Source organism: Hesperophylax consimilis, chromosome 13 (assembly GCF_061612785.1).
Source record: "Hesperophylax consimilis isolate HC1 chromosome 13, BYU_Hcon_1.0, whole genome shotgun sequence".
Classification (NCBI taxonomy): domain Eukaryota; kingdom Metazoa; phylum Arthropoda; class Insecta; order Trichoptera; family Limnephilidae; genus Hesperophylax; species Hesperophylax consimilis.
Window position 1 is genome coordinate 24,559,917 of NC_142848.1, and position 22,845 is coordinate 24,582,761.

General features: G+C 33.0%; 1 protein-coding gene across 1 annotated transcript; it reads right to left on the bottom strand.

Annotated features, from left to right (window-relative positions):
- Positions 1–144: 144 nt before the first annotated feature.
- On the bottom strand, positions 145–12,711 carry LOC149418653 (uncharacterized). The gene is made up of 5 exons (XM_089638611.1): positions 12,622–12,711; positions 11,306–11,436; positions 4,914–4,994; positions 4,307–4,407; positions 145–3,194 (listed from the first exon to the last, which is right to left on the bottom strand). The coding sequence occupies exons 2-5, from the start codon at positions 11,363–11,365 to the stop codon at positions 2,906–2,908; spliced, it is 531 nt and encodes a 176-aa protein (XP_089494737.1). The 5' UTR covers positions 11,366–11,436; positions 12,622–12,711; the 3' UTR covers positions 145–2,905.
- Between the last annotated feature and the right edge of the window lie 10,134 nt (positions 12,712–22,845).

A 22,845-nucleotide genomic window follows, 5' to 3' on the forward strand; every position in this document is an offset into this window, starting at 1 on the left:
TCAAACAGATGGAGATTACATGGTTACCTTAAACATAAACATTTTAAGACAATTGGTTTTCAAAATATTAATCGTTACCTTTTGCATAAATATTTCTGAAATAAAAACTATAAAAGCTTATCTTAATTTATTTAATTACTCATATGCAGTTAATGATAAATATTACTCAGTCATATATGCATTTTTAAACAAATAAGACTTTTAATAAAACGGTGAAACAAAAATATAAATAAATAATATAATTATTGATCACGCTGTACAATGACCGTGTTCAGAAACTTTGAACTCTATTTCATCATTTATATAGGTTTGCGTAGTTTCATATTACGTTAGAAGCCAATTTGGGAGGCGGGTGTGGGTACCGCCGACCCGGGAACCAAGAATTGGATAACTAACACCTCTGTCATAAGTCACCCCAAGTGGTTTGCTTCGTTCGGTGATTTAGCAGGGGTGCCCGGGTTCATCGGGTGAGGTGAGTTCAGGGTGCGCTTGCCCATCAGCTGCGTGGCGTGCGTGATCAGGAGAAGCTGATTATGATTGACCCTTTTACCTCTCCAAAGTGGTCTCTCGACCGCCGTAGTGGGAGGGATATATACATTCGTTCGTCACAGCTGGACACACTAAACCCTAGATTTCTACCCACCCCTCGTATATTTTTCCTTTCCAAACTTCCTCTTCTTCTTTTCCTTAAAAAGACTCTTCACACATTATCCCTAAAGATGAAATAAGATGGAATATAATTTCCCTCAGGACCTCTTGTGAATATAAAAAATACGATTATACAATTGCTTCAACGGTCGAAATGGTTACGGCTGTAGCGCAACAAGCTATGCCATAAGGACAGAAAAAATATTATCTCCTTCTGGTTCCCTCTCCTATCTGAGGTTGGATATCACAAAATTTGATATATAATTTAAAATAATTGATAAAGTGCATTTGTTATCTAGTATCAGATCTCACCTCCACTTTTAATTTTTTTATGAAAGGTTTGCAAAGCAGCATGAAATATTTTTTGGAAAAAGCTAATGGTTTATGCATTATATTAATAATATGTTTATAAAAATATTCAGTCCCTGAAAATACCCCCACCATTGGAATCATTTTTAAACATTGGTCAAATGCAACCAGGAGAGATATTTTTTTTTAATAAATGTGGCCTCTCAGGTACAATATATAACTCTAATAAAAAAGAATGACTATCGTCATTCTGAAGTACATGAAGATTTTCAGCCTCACCTCGATCATCAAAACATATTAATATTAGTGCGTCTTCTATTTCTTACACCCTATTTATATTTTTAATACACATTTATAAGGGAAGCAAAATCTTTGTTAAAAGGTGCATTTCTAAGACGAAAATGGATTAATTTACAGAACACATTTTGAAATACTTTTATTATACAATAAAATACAACATTTACGTCAAGTTGTAAAACCGACCGTTCGTCCCGAGGAAGTGTAATTAGGATTTTTAAAAATTGGTATCCTATCTAATAAAAAAATCTTTTTTGATATTTTGTCTTTCTTGAAGGAAACACGTTTTGTATAAAATGTTGTGAAGAAAAATAAATTGTTAATGATCTAAACCAAAAAACAAATAAGGTAATATTTTAATTTCTCTGGTCGTATAGCGAAGCGCTCGTCGATGAAGATGGCGCCAACACTTGCCAAACACAAGAACACACTCAAAACTAGCCAACCTTATGTCAGTCCCGATTTCGAAGTTAGGGCTGATTCGTCTACTCTCGTTGTGATCAAGGAAACGATCTAGGGTGCTTTCCACAACTGCCCCGATATTGCCTTTGATTGCAGAGCGGTGTGTAAGACCTTTTAGCGTCAGTTATTATCAATTTTTTGGAAGTATGTTGCAGTTACTGGTCAAAGCATTTTAATATTGGTTATGTCATACTAAAGTTTGTCATCTATAATCTCTAGTAACTAGTTTCATGATAACGGGTCGTTTCTCCAACTTGTTCTTATGGAAGACTGTTTTGTGTATGTCTACCGCCATATACCTTTTCAAGAACCAAATTAACAAATCCCTTCCGCAGCCAGTTCGCCCGCCTCACATCGTCACGGAAAGCGCCGTAGTTCCTCTAGCTGTAAACGTACATAAATAATGTGTTTTCCGTTTGACGAATGAATGATAACTTCACATTTAAAGCAAGCCAAAATTTCGCATTAACTGACTAAAAGCAGTCAGAAATATGTATTACTAGCTGTATCCCACCACGCGTTGCTGTAGATAAGTCTTTCTATACAGATAGAGAAACAATAGCGCGTGTTTTTTTTACGTCTAACAGATGGCGGTGTTTTAAAAAAGCATGTTTGTCCAACAGATGGCGCTCTTTTCGCAATCGGTGAAAACTTTCGGAGAATTACGATTATGAACAAACAAACATTAACATTTTTATTTAAATAGATTTTTAGGAAATAAACCCAGTGTTATAAATCATGTTGAATTCATATATAACAGAAACAGGAGGAGATTTTCAGATATGGCATGGAAGTGTGCCAATTGTAGCCGAGCTATGACCAAACTACATGCTGAAAAAAACAGGCGTAGCCGCGCGCTGTGCGTAGATGCCATTTGCACTAGTTACACTATTTTTGTTAATGACCTATCTGCCTTGTTTCTATCATCTATGATTGCGCTTATATACAGCGGAGAAGGTTATGTTTACCCACCGAGATAGGTAACGAAGATATATAAAAAAAACTTAAACTTATATACACATCTATTGATAAATTTATCTTTAGTATATATTTAATATACTTAAAGATAATTATAGTATAATTTATAGTATATATTACAGAATAATTAATTAAAAAGTGTTTTTTGCACAATAATTAATTTGTACAGTATCGACTTCAAGCTTGTTTCAAGTTATTTTAGTTAGTTATATTAAAGTAAGCAACAGAAGCGGGCCCCACAGCACAGCAGTGGGCCGGAACCTCCATCGTTCCCTGGTGGGATCACAAGTTCCAAGTCGTCCCCTTCATCTTCTTCGTCAGTGATGGACAGCTCCTCCACGGAGATGGAGTCCAGGGGGTCCGTGTTCCCGTCGGCCCCCCCGGGGCTCAGGGTGCCCCCCGGCCCCCCCGCGCTCCCCGCCTGGGGGGATGGGGTGCAGGAGGGTGGCCGCATGGGAGAGCGCCGGGGGGGAGGGAAAAAACTGACTACCTCTTCCTCGCTGAAATAGTACAGGTAAAATAGTATAAAGTGAAAATGTGCTCGTACATTATTCTTGGCAGTAGAAATAATAAAGATTTAATCTTGTTGTATTTAATTCTTTAATTTTACGTTCCTTTATTGATATTATTTTTATTTATATCTGTTTGAATTTCGATTTTTTTTCTGAATGAACGAATGAATGAAAATTTCGGAAACGAAATTAACTTCCCGACATCCGGTCGAGCTGAAACTCAGCAGATAGGCTCGTTGATAGCAATGGACATACGCGCATTTCTCTGAAATTTGATGATATTACATGGAAGGGTTAAATCCTCATTAAAACAATTTTTTTTAAGTTTTAAAACATATTTTAAAAGTTCACAGCAGCTTAAGATATAGTCCCTGGGGAGGAAGGTACAGTCCTCAGTCAAACAAAAAAAGAAATTGCGACTACTAGCCGGTCCAAGAGATGGAGCAACTAGGTCAAAAATTGAAAACAGATGTATTATAATAAAGAAAACATTTTTGCGGGTTGATTTTATGTGTTTTTTTTAAAATAGGTACATATGTAGTTACCTATGTCCTAATACAATCCTTATTCACATATAATTATAAATACATTTTTTATTATACATCGATCATATATTTTGTATCTTTACTAAAAAACCGGTCGTATATCATAAAATATTGATTCTATCGACTTGGGAGTGGTCTCATTTAATTCAGAACGAATGAAAACTTGATAAACGCTATCTCAGTCGACCTAGTGTATAAACATGTATTTCTCTAAAAAGATTAAAATCTCGAGTTGTTAATGTTTTGTTTACAGTTTCGCCAGGAAAATATGAACTTAGTTAGAACACACGGACATGCATACAAAATACCTGTAGTATAATATAGTGTCAGTGATCATCAGAATAAGAGAAAAATCCCTTATTGTTTACAGACAGTCACGACCGCTAGATGGCATTAATTATTAGTTTTCACTGAAACTTTTGGATGTCTGTGGTCTCGTTGATTTTCCAAAAGAAGTCTTAAAATATCTGACATCGTTATGAATCAAAAATCGTATATTGTCAGGAATGAATGTGAATGAATAACATGACAAAATCGTGTGGTAGTTATTTTTACCTCTCATCCGTGTCCCAGGCGACAAGCGGCTGATTCTCTCTGGTTCCGGGGACAGGAAGTCGCTGGAGCGGAAGTAAACTTCCGGAAGATTTCTTACTTTCCTGAAATTTAAAAAAATCTTTATTTTATTGATTTATTTTTACTTAGTTACATGAAAATTTTAAAGTTCCATGACTCTGGGTAAAAAAAGGCATTTCAAACTCGTAAATCCAGACGGAATTTGCAATTTTCACGATTTCCCAGGGAGAGAGAGAGAGATCATAATTGACGTCATATTCTATTATCTTCTGTCCTTATCTTTTTAATAAAAGATGTGTGAGAAGCAAGAGGACAATCGTCGTTGACGTACGTACAACTTTTCTGGGACTATTATAACGCTCAAGGTTAGTTCACAGTAAATCGACGATTTTTTAACATTTGAACGGTTACAATTAATCGTCCTTATAACAAGGCTATATTATGTAGTATTAAAAAAAAACAGTGAAAATAAAATATTTTAAAATTATTAATATTTTATGTGAAAAAAATGATAATTTGAATTCACCAACAGAAGCTAAAAAAAGCATATACATATACAAGAAGAAAAAAAAATATTATTAGTAGGTACCTGATTTCTATTTCTTGGTCCAAGTTTTCTCTGCATTATTCTAGAAGCTGGAACGCCACCTATTCCTCTTTTAGGAGTGAGCTGAAAAACATTTAAATAATTATTTTTAATATTTCTGTCAGTTAAAAAAACGAGATGCGAATATACAACACTCAGCGAAGGTAATTAAAATCGTTAAAAAAATTAGATTTAGTTTATAAAACTTCTTCAAATCAAGCTTGATACATTGTTTACAGATGATTGTTTCATTCTGCAATAAAGATTACTGTCATGTCTAGTTCCTACATCGATTACTATAAAATGTTCATAAATATATATTAAATAATAAACCATCGTAGAACATAATATTTTCCATTGTCACGCAAATCCCTCATAAAAATTAAAACAGTTCTCTTTGTCTTATGCCCGATTTAGACGGGATAGTAAATCTCAGCAACAAATTGATGGCTTCCGCGTTAAGTAGTCACGATTCTTGGCTACGAATCTGAAGGTCAAGTGTGCAAAATTTCATCAGAATCGGAATAAAACTGTAGATTTGTGTAAAAAAACCAAGTCTCTCCCCCACAGACACTCTTCTTTCTGAATGTATATAGAAGATTTGCGGTACGCTCCAGATTGCTAGATAATTTCAGTATCGCCCTGGTGAATGACCACCGTTAAGAATTGATAATTAGCCGTGTATGGCCACCGAATCTTAATAGCCAGTTACTTCCCCATATTTCTCTCCCCATCTCCACTACTCCATCTACACTACTCTCAACATACTCCAATTGGGAATACCATAGTCTGGCTCCAGACAGTTGGGAATCTTGTGCGGTAACTTGATTAAATGATGTGCCATTTCAAAAAGTTAAATTTTATACATCACCGCTTAATTGCCTGCTGCGCAAAAATAGCAACCCAGTGCTCTCAATGAATTGCTACAAGTGATCATATTACCATAATAATTTAATTCAACCTTTTTTCTGACATTCTTCATAGTGGAGACACATTTTTAAAATTTATTCGTCCATATTACACTGGTAAAACAGAGTACAATGCTTCCTAGTGAGAGACTTTTTGGAAAAATTGCGTTTAATCCAATTTCTTCTATTGCAGTCAACAATTATATCAATGTCCTACTGGACTCGATTTCAGTCTTCTAAAGATTATATTTCTGTATAAAGTTTTTGGTCATCAATATGAAGAAGAGACCTTGAAATAACCTGCGAAGTATTACCTATTGCATCGATGCTTATTGTATATTATTATGAGAAAGAGGAATGGCTATAAGTTAGAGCCCTGCGGTACTCCAGATCGCACCAAAAACGTATGTAACTTGTTAGTGAATATTCCAAATTTCTTCCCTTCCGTGAAATAGCTGGCAAAATATTGAATAATGTCGACCGTTTTTAGTAAGATATTGTGGTTTACAGTTTCGTCGGCCTTAACAAGAAATTGTATGACTACCACTTGTAACAGACGTATGGAATGTGGCCACTACCGGAATTGTCTTTTCTGAATACCTTGAAGGGTCGAAAACACTAGTTAATTCACATTCCAGTGAGTCTAATTAGAGTAATTAAAGTACAATAATTTTGTTAACAATATAATATTGTAAACAAAAATAAGACGAAAATGAAGAATATTTACCTTTCAGCCTCAAAGTGTTCTTGCATAACATAATATGTTCGAAAATTAACTGAGCATCATTAAATAAATTATTAGGGTTTTTATTTATTTATTTTTCATGTTCTCCGTAAAACGGTTATTCACCAATACATTATGGAGAAGATTACAAATTAGTTATTGTTATTTCTGAACGATTTTCAGTTAATGTAAGACTCATTTTTAGGCCCGTGATCTTTTATGTACCTAGGTCAGTGGTTCTTAACTTTGTTGGAGGTACTGACCCCCACCAGTTTCATATGCGCATACACCGAATCCTTTTAATCCTTACTTCAATCAGCACTATGCTGATTGAAGTGAGAAACTTTATCAAACAATCAACTCATAAATTAAACCCGCTTAAAACGAAAGCTCTCGATCTCCCGATGACAGTAGAGAGTACAGTTATACCACTCATGTAGACAGCAATTTGCTTTTACATTGAAAAATGAACTACATTCCTCTATTAAAATCATAGATAATACATGTAATATTACTGATATCTAGGATTCCGCCCTATATACGAATTATGTTCAAAGCCGTGCTAAGCGCGAAATTCCAACAAAGCCGAGCTTTAAATCAACCGATATACCGGGCCTAACTCACATGCCCATAAATTATAACTCTTAGTTTTAAGTTACTAGTTATAAGTCTTAGCAGTGTGTTGCTTGCTATTATAAATGTATCTAATTTTTTTATAAATTTATTTTACAAAATATTTCGCCAAAAATTTGTTGAAAACACCCAATTTTACTCAAACCTCAAAACCCCAACAGAAAACTAATCCATTTAAATTGAACTTCGGTATTAGAGGCTCATATAAATAGTACGTACATGTTTCGTGTTGAATTTGGTCGCATGCTCCACAAGTTATTGTGATCGATCTTATCAGAGCCAATGAAATTATAATATTTATAATTTATTGTAATTTCTTCGGACTCAGTTGTTCATCTATAGCTGAAGGGATAACATTAAACATGACTTGGTTACGTAGTGAATATTTTTGGAAAATCTCTATTATAAGTAAATAAGTCATAATCCGCGTCTGTCTGCTTGTGCGCTTAGTTCTTCTAAACGACGCAACGAATTTTGTTAGAGTTTTCACTATCATTTAAGAGGAAGCTACAAGCCAAAAATGTGTATATTCTTGGTATCCCTTATATTGTAGGGAATAGGCATTAAAATCGCTTGACAAACGGAGTCTAGAAACGTTCGATTTCAAGCACAAAACTGGTTTTTATTTATTTTGTAAATAATTTTATAAGAAAGCAAAAAAGTTAACAAAGTGAAACTGTCACAGATAATCTTAGCTATAATACTGTATTTTTTAAAAGTTATTTCCTCAACACGTTCATACATTTCTATTGAAAAAAATTTTTTTTAGTAGTTTACTTTTATATTTTTTATTGAGTAATTTATTATTTTATTTGTATTTTACTCAAGCGAAACTATAGGAAAACCTTCAATTTATCTAAAGCATATTTTTTTAATATTGATAATGTACACCAATTCGTTATAAAGAACCAAAATAGTGATTTAGCATTGAGCTTCGCCTTAAAGAATTTCTTATGTTATAGGTTTATGTATATAATAGGGGAGACCGAGGGGAGTTGAAACAATTTTCACATTTTGTTTCATACACCAAATACTATAGACAGAAATCGTATGATATTAGTACCAATCGATAGGTCATTCTTTACACTTGCGAATGACTAACATAAAGAAATTGTAAGCGTTAAATATTGTGGTTAAAAATCGACTTAACCGTAACAAGGCAACTTGTTTCAACTCCCCTCATACCGAGGTAAGATGAAACAGAGGTCGAGGAGAGTTGAAACATATGATTTTTGAGAAGTATTAAGGGCTGTAAAATAAAAATGATGATATAATTTAAAGTTATTTATTAATATTAAACTTTTTAAGTAGGTACAAAACAAACTGAAAAATAAAAATATTATGAAAATAAAAAACGTCAATCTGAAAAGCAGTTGTGGCAAACATAAGAAAGTTCCTCATTCCTACTAATAAAAATTAAACTTTTCAAGTACAAAACAAACTAACAGAAATAAAAATATTATGAAAATAAAAAACGTCAGTCTGAAAAGCAGTTGTGGCAAGCATAAGAAAGTTCCCCACTAGTGCAAGCTTCATGAGCCCAATTGCTGCATTCCAGACATTGCACCCACTTTTCTTTGGCTCTGCTATTTGAATATGGCTTTAAACAACAAAGGCAAAGGGATTCTTCTTCTTCTGCACTGTCTTCGTTTCCTCTTCGTTTCTTGACAACCTTGACATTTTTAATTTTAGTGCCTGGTTTTGATATTTTTTTTGTTTTTGTTTCTTTAAAGCTAGGTTTTTTCACCTTTTTCTTAGCCGTTCGGTTGCAGCTAGTTCATCCTTTACGGGAATGTCGTTTAAGACGGCGGATTTCACTTTGCGTCTGTTTGTTTGATTTCCTTTCCTTGGTGGAGCTTCTGGCAAGGGTCTAAGAGTTTCAGGTGAGAATGGAATGGCTGTCACAGTAACTGAAGTATCTCGTGATGTAGATGCTACAGGTATTATATCTTCAGTGGTTGAAGGCATCGTGATAGTATTAAGCATTACTTCAGATATCGCCAGATCAGGTGAATTATTATCAGAGTTTTCTGCAGACTTGGGTACGTCATCTGTTTCGTAGCTGATTTGAGGAGGAGTAGCCGGTAAATTGAAGATTTAAAAAACGGTCTTTTCGGGATATCCAACCGTTGGAGCAGTCGCCATTTCCTTAGCTTCATAAGCAGTTTTTTTAATATACCTGTAGAGGGAGGTATGGTTCAGGTTGTAACTCGAAGCCGCGTCACGGAGACTTTTCTGTCGCAAAGTTACTTCTTCTGCTGCGAGATCATTGAGACTCGTCATACCTCTGTCAGTCTTTCTTTTATAAAAAGTAGGCATTCTGAAACAAATTAAATCAACAAAAAAAACATTTTATTTTGTGCCCGTAAAATAATAAACAAATAAAATTGAAAACGAGGAGAGTTGAAACAGTCTGTTTCAAATCTCCTCAGTACGAAAAAACCTCCCATTTTTTATTTAATCCACAATCAAGAAGCAAATACACAAACATAAATTGTACCAAACATATGTAATAAATCGTTAGTTAATGAGCTTTCGAAACACATATAACTTAAACCAAAATACAAAACCATTATCAAAATATAGGCATCGTAAAAAAACGTTAAAAACTTACTTTTGACGATTTTTGAGACACGGCACGCACAACTCCACAACCGCTCGACTATCGGCACCGAAGCGAACTGACGAGCCAGCAGGTGGAGATAAACGGTTGAAAAGCGACGTTGCCAATTCGCCAACGGTTTTAAGTTTGGAGAAATCGGTACTGTTTCAACTCACCTTTGTTTCAAAACCCCTCGGTCTCCCCTACAATATATTTTAGCAACGCCGGGATGTGGATGTAAAACCATGGATTTATTATAAAAAATAAAACAAGAATCTTTACGGTTACAAAAAAAGCATGTGTTAAAATTGCATTTCTGCTTATTGTGTAAATACGGGTGTTTGGTTCTCTGTTTATTATTCTAAAATCTGTTTACGCAAATTATGCTGTAATATCTATTTTTGAATTTATTAATTCATTGTGTAGGTCGAGCAAATAGAGTGGACCCGATTAACACAAACACAAGGTTTTGTATATTGGTGCATACATGTTCATCTACACACTTCGTACAATTAGTCCCTGGAAACGTCAATGAGAAACAGTTTTTTTTTAATCTTGCTTAAGGCTATTTATTCTAATTAGCTAGAAAGGGAAAGCAAATAATATACCCACAATCATTGAATTTGAATAGGTGTTGGAGAAATTTTAGAGTGTGTCATTTTTATTATCATCAATCAAACAAACTAATTTCGATTTTCTGTGCTGTGGGTTCGTTAGTCCTGCGTGAAGTCTGGATAAATTAACTCAAATTTGCTTTGAATATAAGTGTCATTTTCAAAATTGGTATTAATCGGATGAAGAATTCAGACAAGCGATAAAGAAGGTACCTACCCACCTAAAACCATAAATTTATTTTATTTTTGTATTTATATTGGAAATGTGCATTTTTTTAGTTTAAACTTACTTTATCGCTTGTACGAATTATTCTTCACACAAACAGTTTCAATTTTGAAAATTACACTTTAAAAATTCACGCATAAATAACTAACGTACATCAAAATAACGACAGTTGAAAGATCTATTTTTTTTTATCCTAAATAAACTGTATCATTTGACTGCATAATGAGTACAAATTTTGAAAAGAACACTTTCAAAGCAAATTTGAATAAATTAAACCAGATTTCACAAAGGCCTAACGCACAGACAAACGAAATCAGTTATTTTTGATTATCATATGAATTATGGAAGTGTAAAGAATAATAGAAAATATTAGCATAAACAAATAATTTAAACGTGTGAGATCAACGTTAAAAGAAATATTATGCCAAAAAATGTAAATATTTATGAAACTAGCAAACGTGTAGGTATTTTAGGAAATGGTATTCTTTCAACAATAATATTTTCAGGAATTTGACTGCAAACTTGCTACTTTATTTTTTTTGTATTCGCGTGATGCCGTGACGAAACCAATTAAAAAACTTGTCATCATTCGTGACTGTATTTGATGATGTTTTTTAGCTAATGAACTAAGGATGGGAAATTAAATCAATAAAGAAGAAATTATATTATTAACTGGTTTATTTCTTACCGTTGCAGTTAAATCAAAAATAGTTTTGCAGTCACCACTGTCAATTCCACTATCGTCCATTCTGTCCACGACCTTCTATGTAATTATATCCATTTTATGTCTAAATTGAAGATTGATATCCTCTACATTATCTGAAATAAAGTGTTACATCGTGGTTTTGTTAAAATAACCAGTGAAAAAAATTTTTTTTGACTGTTGTCAATATTTTTGGTAAATATACAAAAATAGGGACACGATTAATACGAATTTGTATCAGTTCGATAATAATGAGAAGTATTTCAGTTTTCGGAAAAAGAAAATATTGTGTTTTGTAGCTATTTCGTTAAAAAAACGGAAAATTAACTTTTTATCGCGCCATGGTTTGATTTACGAGTAATAATATTAAAATAGTTTTTTATGCTAGTTTTTTTTTAAATATATTTATTTCTTAATTAAACCCAGACTAAGAACCTAAGATCATATTTTAGCTTAAATAAGAGATGATGGTGGACACGGCATAACACCCCAAAAACAAATAACAAAAATACTTCTGGGCGTGAAAATCTTAAATCATATTTAAACTTGATTTTAACTTAAATATCTAATGGAGACAACTATTTAAGACGGTGGTTTAAGTAAAAAGTGCACGAACTGGGTTTTTAGGGTAGCGTTTGGGTTATTTTAATAATTTATGAGTATTTCCTAACCTTCAAACTAAACTTTGATTGAGAAAAAGTGGAAATTTAATGCATCTTTTACTATCCCACCACGTAAATAGTTATTTTTTGTATTTGTTAAGTGGAAAATAAGTGCATGTTATAATTTTTTGCGTATTAAGCGTGCAGCGGAATTAGACAAGTTTATCGTCATAAAACTGTGCTTATAAAGCGTGACCCCTTTTCTGTATACATATTTACAATATTTTTAATAAAAGCTTTAATATTTTGAGTTTTATTTAAAAAAAAACATTTTGTGTAATACCTAATATACATTTTTTAAATATATTTTTCCAGATGTTTCAATATGGCAAATGGCAAGCTTTTGAGACATTGAATGAAAACATTGATTGTTATAATTTTTCAATCATAACAAGCTTAATCGTATCGAGTTTTTTTCACAATGTTATTTACAAGCATGATGCAATCTTTGTGAATGATTTAATTATGCAATTATTATGAAATATCCTGCACAAATCAGAAGTTTATTTCAGGTATTACATGAATATAATATATATGAAGCAAAAACATTGCCAAAGAAAGGAAAATAAAACATTTAAAAATATTATAGCAATTGTAAACATATTTTTTAACACGCCGATGGATATATTTAATAAATACCTTGGAAATATGAACAGTTGCCTCGTCAAACAGTGTAAAACTGCATTAATATATATATATAATCGAAGAAAACAGCTGTCAGTAAACGTCACAATTCCCATGGAAAGCTAATATTTTCCATGCGCCATTTTATCTGACAGCTACGAAGCGGCGCGCCGGCGCATTCAGCGGCAATTTTCAAAAGCTTGAAACTCAACAGATGAGCTGCTGTCAATATTGTTGTTTTTTTAGCGATAAGCGCAAAAACCCGAGCGCTTAAATCATTAAATAATAAATCAACATGTCAATGTTAATCGAAAATAGGTTTAAGAAAATGAATTCATAGTTTCAAGATACCACGCGTATTTTATTGAGATATTGTGTTATCAGATGTTTTTGGTGAAAGCGCGACGCCAGCGCTCGTAGCGATATTATCTGTAAGCTCGTATCCAAGCAACCCCAATTTGAATGTCGATGGAAGTCGGGTTTACCGATTTTATGGTTTTTATTTTCGGAAGAGTTTTTTATTGAGTTTAACATTTTTATCACGATATAAAAATTGATCGTTTTTATTATAGCATCTCAAAAACAAAATACGAGAGAATGGCAAAAACGGGGAAAAGCTTGAAAGTTGGTATTTAGTATCTTTTTATTCTGCACGTTAATAGTTCGTAGTACATAATATAAGATTTGAGCGCCTTGAAATAATGTTTAATTGAAATAATTAAGTAGTTTTACTAACGATATTTATCGTATTGTGATTTGTTAGATGACCATTAAACAGTTAAAATAAAAATATTTTTGAGTACAATAATAATATGTTAAATTTAACATGAAATGAAATTATCGATCTAACAATAATTTGTTACCATCCTCGCGTTTACTTCGGGCTTGTAAAATGTGTATTGTTAACATTTTTAGTACAAGATATTGTTATCGCCTAAAAGAGCGGTGTATACTCTAGAAATAAATACAATGTAAACGAACGCTATATACTTCCTAAATAAATACAGCCTTTGTTGATGAAAATCCACTTCCGGGTTCATAGCATGACGTAGAAACTCGATGGATGTTAAATATGAATCAGCCAGGTATAAAAATCCTTAAATGTGAAAGGCTTCAATTGAACATGATTAAAACTTCAAATACCTAAAAAACGTAAGAAAATAAAGCAAAATTTCCTTACTCCATTTCCTGCTAAATACGCTTAAATAATTGAAGTAACACTTCGTTTTAGTTAATGAAGACCATATTATTCTTAAACGAAAATTTGAAACAGAAAAAGATACGGTCACATCTAGAACTAGAACCCAGAACAGAGGACCTTTCCGGGGTACTGCTCTACCAACTGAGCTACGTACTTCGGTCATATTTAACTATATCATACTTCGAATAAGAACTACCAAAATTTTCTTATTTTTCTCATCGCACATTTTTATTGGCTGCTATCTTTATGTACTTCATTTTTACTAAATTATTACATGAAAAAAACTAATTAAGACGGGAGAGATGAAAAAACGCATAAAACGGGTTATTAGGTTCTTAGTTTTGGTTGGTATTTAAATGATTTGTGCGTATTTAGATTGAAGCGGAACCTTACGCAAACGTGACTTCATACTAACAAAATTGAACGTAGCGTAAAAAATATTATTCAAGGAAAATATTGAATTTTGACTGAAAAAAAAAGTAACTTTAATGCATCTTTTACCATCTGCCGAAGTGAATAGTTGTTTCTTGTAGTAATTAACACATTAAGGCGATGCCATACGTAGTATGCAAAATCATGTGTTTTTGGTTTGAAAATTTGGTCGCCTAGAAATGTTTCAGATGCTTTAATTAAATACTGCGAGTAGAATACATCTTGGCCTTTGAAATAATCGAGTATTTTTATATAGGTCTTTTTATAAGCCCAGAAAAAAATAATGTAAAGGCCTATGAAAACTGCTTTAAAGTTCAAAATCTCCTACTTACGAACCCATTTTCGGTTTTGATTTTATTGTATAATGTGGCAAATTAAGTTATTTATAAAATGATGTGAAAAAAATTAAATATTTATGCCTACACATCGACAAAATAAAATAAAAGGCCCTTTTTGGCCATGTTTTTTTCTTGCATAAATCAAAACAGGCGGATGGTGTTAAGCGGGAATTTAAACCTTATCGCCATCTACGTAAGGGTTGTTATTGATAGCGACTCAATTTAAAATATTACACGACGTAGTAGTTCGCCTTAAAGAATTTGTGCGTATTACGAATTGCTAGCGATTTATAACATATTAAAGTTATTTTTCAAGATAATTTCCATATATTTGCCGAACCCAAAAAGTAATTTTATGAAATTCCCCCGATAGAAAATAATAGCCAAGTAATTATAAAAAATATACCTGGTTCTGTTATTTCACATGTTATAAATATACATATATAGGTATGAACGTATTTATTTAGATGTTAGTTAACACTTTTATCGAGATATTTTGGTCCTTCTTTAAATAAGTAATTTTTTATTAAATATTTTAACTATGTATACCTAATCGTTTTTGTTTATATTAGCGCACTCCCTCTAACATTCAGACTTACATTATCTCCCTTTCAAATCATCTTCTTTTTCTATCTGAACGCTTATTACGGAGTCTTAGAAGTAAACGATGCAAGCAAACTGTAATAATCTTAAGACGCCGACGTAAGAAAATTTAGTTAGTTTAGAAAAGAAGGAAGAACTTCTTTATCAATCCGTTTACTTAGTTATTATTGTGATTGATTTGGGTATCGTTTTTACTTGCTGAACAATTAGAAACATGTAATTACAACGTTAGATTGTTTTTAAATATTGTCTAATTCTTGGGGTTTATTTTACTAGATCGGCTCGGAATAACCACTGGTAAAAATAATCCATTGAATCGTGATGCATATCGAATTGCAACAAAGCAAATTGTTGCAAATTGAAACAAAGCCGTTGTCGCCAGTAATGAGTGAGCGGTTTATTTTACCTTTCGAGTCCCAGCACATTATTCGATAGGTCTTATTGCTGGCGATATAAACTTGTTCTTTTTTAAGTTTATTTTTTGAATAACTTAGTGAGTAAAACCTCAAATTGTAATATTTCATTATTGAAGACAATATTAACGATTCCTAAACGAAAATCTGAAACAGAAAAATCAGAAAAATATACGGTCACATCTAGGACCCTTAAATATTACAATTTGAGGTTTTACTAATTTATTACAAAAAATAAATATTCAGCCTAGACTTGCAGAAAAGTTAATAGATATCGCACATTACAATAAAAATAAGATATATTTATCTAAAGATGCTGTCTAGATTGCATTTAGTTCGGGTTGAATCTTGCGATCATACATAAAGATATTTGACAATAAAAATATGCAGTGAGAAAAATGAAGACAATGTTGGTAGTTCTTATTCGAAGTTCGATACAGTTAAATATGACCGAAGAAGATAGGGTCCCATTAGCTCAGGTGGTAGAGCGGTGCCCCGGCAAGGCGAGGGTTCTGGGTTCATGTCCTAGATGTGACCGTATCTTTTTCTGATTTTTCTGTTTCAGATTTTCGTTTACGAATCGCTAATATTGTCTTCAATAATTATATAAACTTGGTTTATATTAACTATGCGGTGAAGCAGGGAAACTAAACGACTTTGTGAGGCGGAAACCAATTATTATATTACATTAGAAAAAACTGGAAACTAGTTTTGAAAGACCGCCTAGAAATTTACCACCCTGATTTTATAATTTTTCGAAAAATAATTATATACTCGTAGTTATAAAATTTTGTAATGTGTTTGCAATAAACATAATATATAAGTATCTGTCCCCAGAGGTGGTTAGATGGTTTTCCCACAACATTTAAAATAGATATTCGTACATTTTCTGTTAAAATAGATGCATAGGAAATCTAGAAACACACTGTCATACACAATGTATGCAACGCCGATTTGCGCTGTCCTGGGACATGTGAAATTAGATAACGGTAGTTAAGGAGACCTTCAACAAGTTTATTTATTTATCAATTTTTGGGAAATCTACAGTTTACATTTATTTCAGTTTATACATAAGTATTATATAGCCAAAATCAAACCAATTATGGATTTCCTCCTTGTGACTTTACCTATACCGAGGCAGCATAATAAGGAAGAAGTAATTTAAATTTATAAAAAGGAATATGAATTCAAAAATTTATACAAAACAAAAGATTATATAAAACAAAAATTTAGAAAACAAAACATATATCAATACATTTATAGCCATGGAGAGAAGTTGTAGATATAACTCAAATCATAATAGAATTATAAATAATAGATACGTAAAATTATTCACAAACCATCAGAGAAATATTCTTTTATGGACCTCTTGTATTCGGTAAGTTCGCAACTGAAAATATCCACCTTGGATAATACGATATTGTAATTATTGCATATAAATTGATTAAATTCAAGAGCAATGTAAGGTTATGTTTGTTGACGTCTTGTATTCATTGAAGTTTATTGATCGTTTTTGTCGTTAAAAGAGGAGATGAACGACTTATAGATTTAGTAAGAAATTACGAAGTTATTTATAACGTGAAATCCTTTAAATATAGGCACGGTATGCACGACGGCTTGGGTACGCAATACATACGTTGCATTCGTGAGCGTAGTGTGTATTGGCCCTTTAATATTGGCTAGTGAAATTAAGTATGTATTATGTGGACGTCAATAAAATGCTAATAAAAAATAACACAATACAAGTTCCTATATCCTGAACATTTTAAGAAATGCGCCATCCAACCTTTGATGAACAGTTTTGTTTATTTCGTTTTTATCATGCTTTGATTTACCGAAATACAAAACATTTGTAATTTACCGAGAACCATAAATCTCATTTAATATTGTTTTTGTCTAAATTATATAAGATCCTTCGTGTTCTAATTAAGATTTGCTTCGGATTCGGTATCAGAAGATAAGGCTTTGTTTGCGTGCGGAACTAGGGACATCATCTACTGTTCCACTGTTCTACAAGTCCACAAATCCACAGTTCCACAGGTAGGGACTTAGATCGTGCAACAAAGGATTCAGCCCTGCAATGAAATGTCTTTCTAACTTCCATATATATTTAAAAATATTTTAAATTCAATCATTTTAGTTCTTAAATCAGTACATTTTGTCAAAGTACTCCTTTTTGTTAACTTATAATATGGCTTCGTAATAAGTATTATCTAAAAATAAGTATTTTCAAACAATTTAATAATAGCAAAGATCTGTTTCATTTTAAAAAACATATTTTTTTCCGAAAAATTCACATTGCTTTTTTAAAACTTACGTCATGTAAAATATGATTTAAGATTTTCACGGCCAAAAGTATTTTTGTTATTTGTTTTTGGGGTATTATGCCGTGTTGCGCTAACTCGCTAAAGAAGGAGTTAGCGCAACACGGCATAATACCCCAAAAACAAATAACAAAAATTACGTCATGTACTTTAATAATGAAAAACTGCAAAATATCTCATTACCATAAACGTTTAATATATTCGGTAAAAAGTGCGTTTAAGGCGATGCACTACGTAGTAATGCAAAATCATGTGTTTTTGGTTTGAAAATTTGGTCGCCTAAAAATGTTTCAGATGCTTTAATTAAATACTGCGAGTAGAATACATCCTGGCCTTTGAAATAATAGAGTGTTTTTTAGACAAGTCTTTTTATAAGCCAAGAAAAAAATAATGTATAAGGCCTAAGAAAACTGCTTTAAAGTTCAAAATCTCCTAATTACGAACCCATTTTCGGTTATGATTTTATTGTATGATGTGGAAAATTAAGTTATTTATAAAATGATCGGAAAAAATTAAATATTTATGCCTGAACATCCACAAAATAAAATAAAAGCCACTTTTTTGGCATGTTTTCTTCTTGCACAGGCGGATGGTGTTAAGCGGGAATTTAAACCTTATCGCCATCTACATAAGGGGTTTACATGACGTAGTGCATCGCCTTAATTGAAATAAATTAAAAGTGTTTACATTTAATTGATTTACCTACAGAGAAACGTAGGTATGACAGAAACAGAAAGGTTGCAAGAACCAAATTAGTATTAACTTTGTGGCCACCAAGGTATCCACAAAGCAAGTTCATTTTGAATTGATGTGTATTAATATTATCATCATGATAAATCCCTCATTCACGATTTACATTTCAAGTATTTACAGTTCAAGTCTTTGATATCGCAAAAAGCTGGCATGTTTGGTTTGAACGTTTCTGATAATTTGCATTACGTTAGACACGAAACAATAGACAAGCTGACAAAAATTGTAGTTGTAAATCAAAAATTTGATTGATTTTTAAACTGACCTATATTCGGCAACTAATGTTAAAGGTTCTCTTAACTTTTTCACCACCGTAGATTGTTGTTTGCAGAAAATAGTTGTATTAGCATTTATATCCAATAAAGCCTAACATTGGCGGTAGAGACTCGAGCAGCCTAAAATATAACCTGATACTGGTTTGCTGATTACTCGCGGTATCTATTCACAGATAATTTAAATCCAGAGTGAAGGAAGGTGATTTGTTCAATTTCATTGTTTAGAAGAAAACAACGGTGACATTAACACAAAAACACATTACATATTTTTATTTTACCATTAAATGTAATTTGAATGTTCCAAATATACCTAAGCTTGTTGCCGGTAATAATGGTGCGTTAAAATGTTCCCAGTAAAAATGTCATCAGTTAAAATGTCCTCTTCCAAAACGTTCCCTGCCAAACTGTTTCTAGTTTATAGTCGCACAATAAAAGTTTAAAAAAATATATTAATGTTTTGGTTAAAAACATTTTGGCTAGGAACATTATTACTGAGAGCATTTTGAGCGGGAACATTTTAATGCGGGACATTTTGACAGGGAACATTGTTACCAGGTACGTTATTACCTAGAATCGCCTCTTATAGATCTAGTTGTTTTACAGGGATCTAATTTATTTCTGTCTGATCTTTCCTTCTTCACTGGTGGGAGTTCAAAGACTTCATTAATTTACAAAACGCCCCGGGTCAAAACGTTCCTTGCCAAACTGTTCCTAGTTTATAGTCGCACAATAAAAGTTAAAAGAAAAATTAAATATTTTGGTTAGTAACATTTTGGCTAGGAATATTATTACTATGAGTATTTTGAACGGGAACATTTTAACTGGGAGTATTTGGAAAGGAAACATTGTTACCTGGAACGTTAGAACACTAGAATCACATCTTATGGATCTAATTTTTTTACAGTGATCTAATTTTTTCTGTTTGATTTTTTACTTCTTCACTGGTGGGAGTTCAATAACTTGATTTAGCCTTTGAAGTACCCCGCATATCGATTTCTCTGTCGATAATAATTTATTTACAACGTTTATTTATCTTAGCTTTTCCTTCGTCTATCTTTTCTCCTCGAATAACCGGTGATAAAAATTCTATTGTAGATTTTAAAATATGTAGAATTATCTGTAATAATAGAGAAATTGCGGGACTAAATTTGGAAATGTTTTAAGCGATGATGAATTTTGGGAAAAACTTTAATTTATATTTATAGTCGTTTTAAAAAAATATATATATGTAAAAAATATCTAACATTATAATAATTAGCGATTGCGTTATCACCCCTGTGAAAGACCAACAAAGAAAACTAATTGATTTATTTATTTTGTATTAATTGTATTTTAATATTTAAAAGAAAAACAAACATTCCCGGGTTGCAAATAACCTGACAATATTTTTAAATCTCCCCCTACCACCAAAGTAAGCGGGAAAATGTTGCTTGTGTTGTGGTGATGGAGGACTTAGCCAGCCGAGGAATTGAACACACTACGCCTGGGAAGGACCCAAACGCGATATCAACTCAGCCACCGATCGGTCAAATATATATAATATATATTAATATTAGCCGACCATCTCCTCAAACGAAACGCATTTAAACGCCTATGATGACATTGACTCCATAGTCACTGCAAACATGGTGAAAACCGCCATTAAAAACATGAAATCCGGAACATCAGCAGGACATGACGGCTTAAGTATCGAACACGTCAAACATGCAGGGGTAGCGATTCTGAAACTACTGGCAACATTGTTTACCGATATCATAAAGAGTGGTTATCTACCCAAAGACATGACAAAGACAATCATAATACCGATTGTAAAATCTAAACTGACAGACATAACTTTACAGGAAAATTACAGACCGATATCCATCGCCACCGCCACCGCCAGAATATTTGAACGAGTTCTCTTAGATCAAGTCGGACCCCAATTGAAAACGAAAGAAAATCAGATGGGTTTTAAAACAGAATGCTCCACGGACTCAGCCATATTCTGCGTAAAACGGACGCTGGAATACTACAGGAAAAGAAAAACAACAACTTACGCATGCTTTCTGGGCCTTAGTAAGGCATTCGACAGAGTTTCCCACCCCCTACTATGGAAAAAACTAAAGGAAAGAGGGATACCATGGAAAGTATTAAAAATTCTCGAATCATGGCACCGTCAACAGGAAAACCTCGTAAAGTGGAAAGATGGATTCTCAGAACCCTATTTCTTGAAAAGCGGGGTCAGACAGGGAGGATGTATGTCCCCAGTACTGTTTAACTTATACATGGACGAATTAACCCACAGGTTAAACAACGCTGGAGTGGGCTGCCACATCGGAGGTCTATGTGTTAACAATATGAACTACGCAGATGATATGGTTCTGATGGCACCGTCAATACGGGGATTTAGAATTCTCCTGAAAATCTGTGAAGAATTTGCTCACGAAACCAACATGATCTATAATGCGAAAAAAACAGCACTGTTGGTCATAAAACACGGGGAAGGCCCAAAAAACATTCCCCCAGTCTTTTTGAATGGTGAGATTCTGAAAACAGTAGAAACCACAAAATATCTAGGACATATCATCAACAACAAGTTAACGGATGATGAAGTTATTGACAGGCAGAGGCGTGTACTGAGTATAAAATGCAACATGCTCAGTAGAAGATTTCGGCTCTGTAGTCCACGAGTGAAAAGAACGCTCTTCTTAGCCTTTTGCACCACCCTGTACACATGCGAGCTCTGGGCTAATTTCAAGAAAAGAACAATGGAAAGGCTTCGGGTGCAATATAACAACGCTTACCGATTGATGTTCGGACTCCCCAGGCACTGCAGTGCCTCCTCAATGTTTGCAGAAGGGCGAGTTCCAGGTTTTACAGCTCTGTTAAGAACCAGGATTGCAGGACTGAGGGAAAGGATAAACCATTCCAGAAACATTATTATCATAGAATCCCGTCTGACTTCAGGATCGAGCATTGAAGACCATTGGAGAAAGATACTTGCTCCCATAATCTCAGATCCGATGGATTCCCGTGCTTCTCTGCTTTAACTTAATTTCATTTTCTATTTAATTTTTAATTTATTAATCTCTTCTTATTTATTTTACTATATGTAAATATTATTTGTACTTATATCCTCTATGGGATGTGTGGGATTGCACTAACCTCCCCACATCCTGGAATAAAGAATTTATTATTATTATTATTATATACTCGTATATATGTATTTAGGTCATCGAAAATCTTACCTTTGAATAACGGTTTATTAGCCACACTCATATACTTACTCGACGGACTTTTTTAGTGTATATAGAGTGTTATCAATAAATTTAGAAAATAATATTAAAACTATTCAAACATATATTTTTTTTTTATTTCTTTGCTAGAGCAATCCCGATGAGTTACAAAACTCATTTTAATACGCAGAAAATAAAATGATGCGGTCGCGCTGGGATTCGAATCAAAACCTCTTCTCTATTTGGACGTAACATCTGTACCAACTGAGCTACTTATGGAAATCTGTCGTTTTCCCCACTTTGATAAGATATTTTGCAAATATCTTTGTGTCCTAATTTTTAACCAATACATCGGATATAATTGAAAATAATGTTAATATTTCTAAGGGAGTGTTTGAAATTGATAAAATTGTCGGAATTCAATGAGGTTTCGGAAGTTCAATTGGTAGAGACACCAGTCTCGGTTTTTTTTAATTTTCTGTGGGTCATCTGCTGTATTGCATTTTCAAATAAATTTTACTTGCGCACGCCGGGATTTGAACCCGCGACCTCCGGCTTACTAACCAAGCGAAATTCCCCTCAACAATAAAGCGTGACCTTTAGTTAGTTAATTATAATTAAAGCTATGTTTTTTCTTTGAACTTCGACAATAATGGAAGCCGATATCTCTATTCGCAATGTTACATAA

What these genes read in the sequence shown, in the direction of transcription:
- LOC149418653 (XM_089638611.1), bottom strand. Translation starts at nt 11,365, where the DNA reads ATGGACGATAGTGGAATTGACAGTGGTGACTGCAAAACTATTTTTGAT. An exon ending in TTTTTGATTTAACTGCAACG is followed by an intron (nt 4,995 to 11,305) that starts GTAAGAAATAAA and finishes AATGTTTTTCAG; the next exon opens with CTCACTCCTAAAAGAGGAAT. An exon ending in GACCAAGAAATAGAAATCAG is followed by an intron (nt 4,408 to 4,913) that starts GTACCTACTAAT and finishes TTTAAATTTCAG; the next exon opens with GAAAGTAAGAAATCTTCCGG.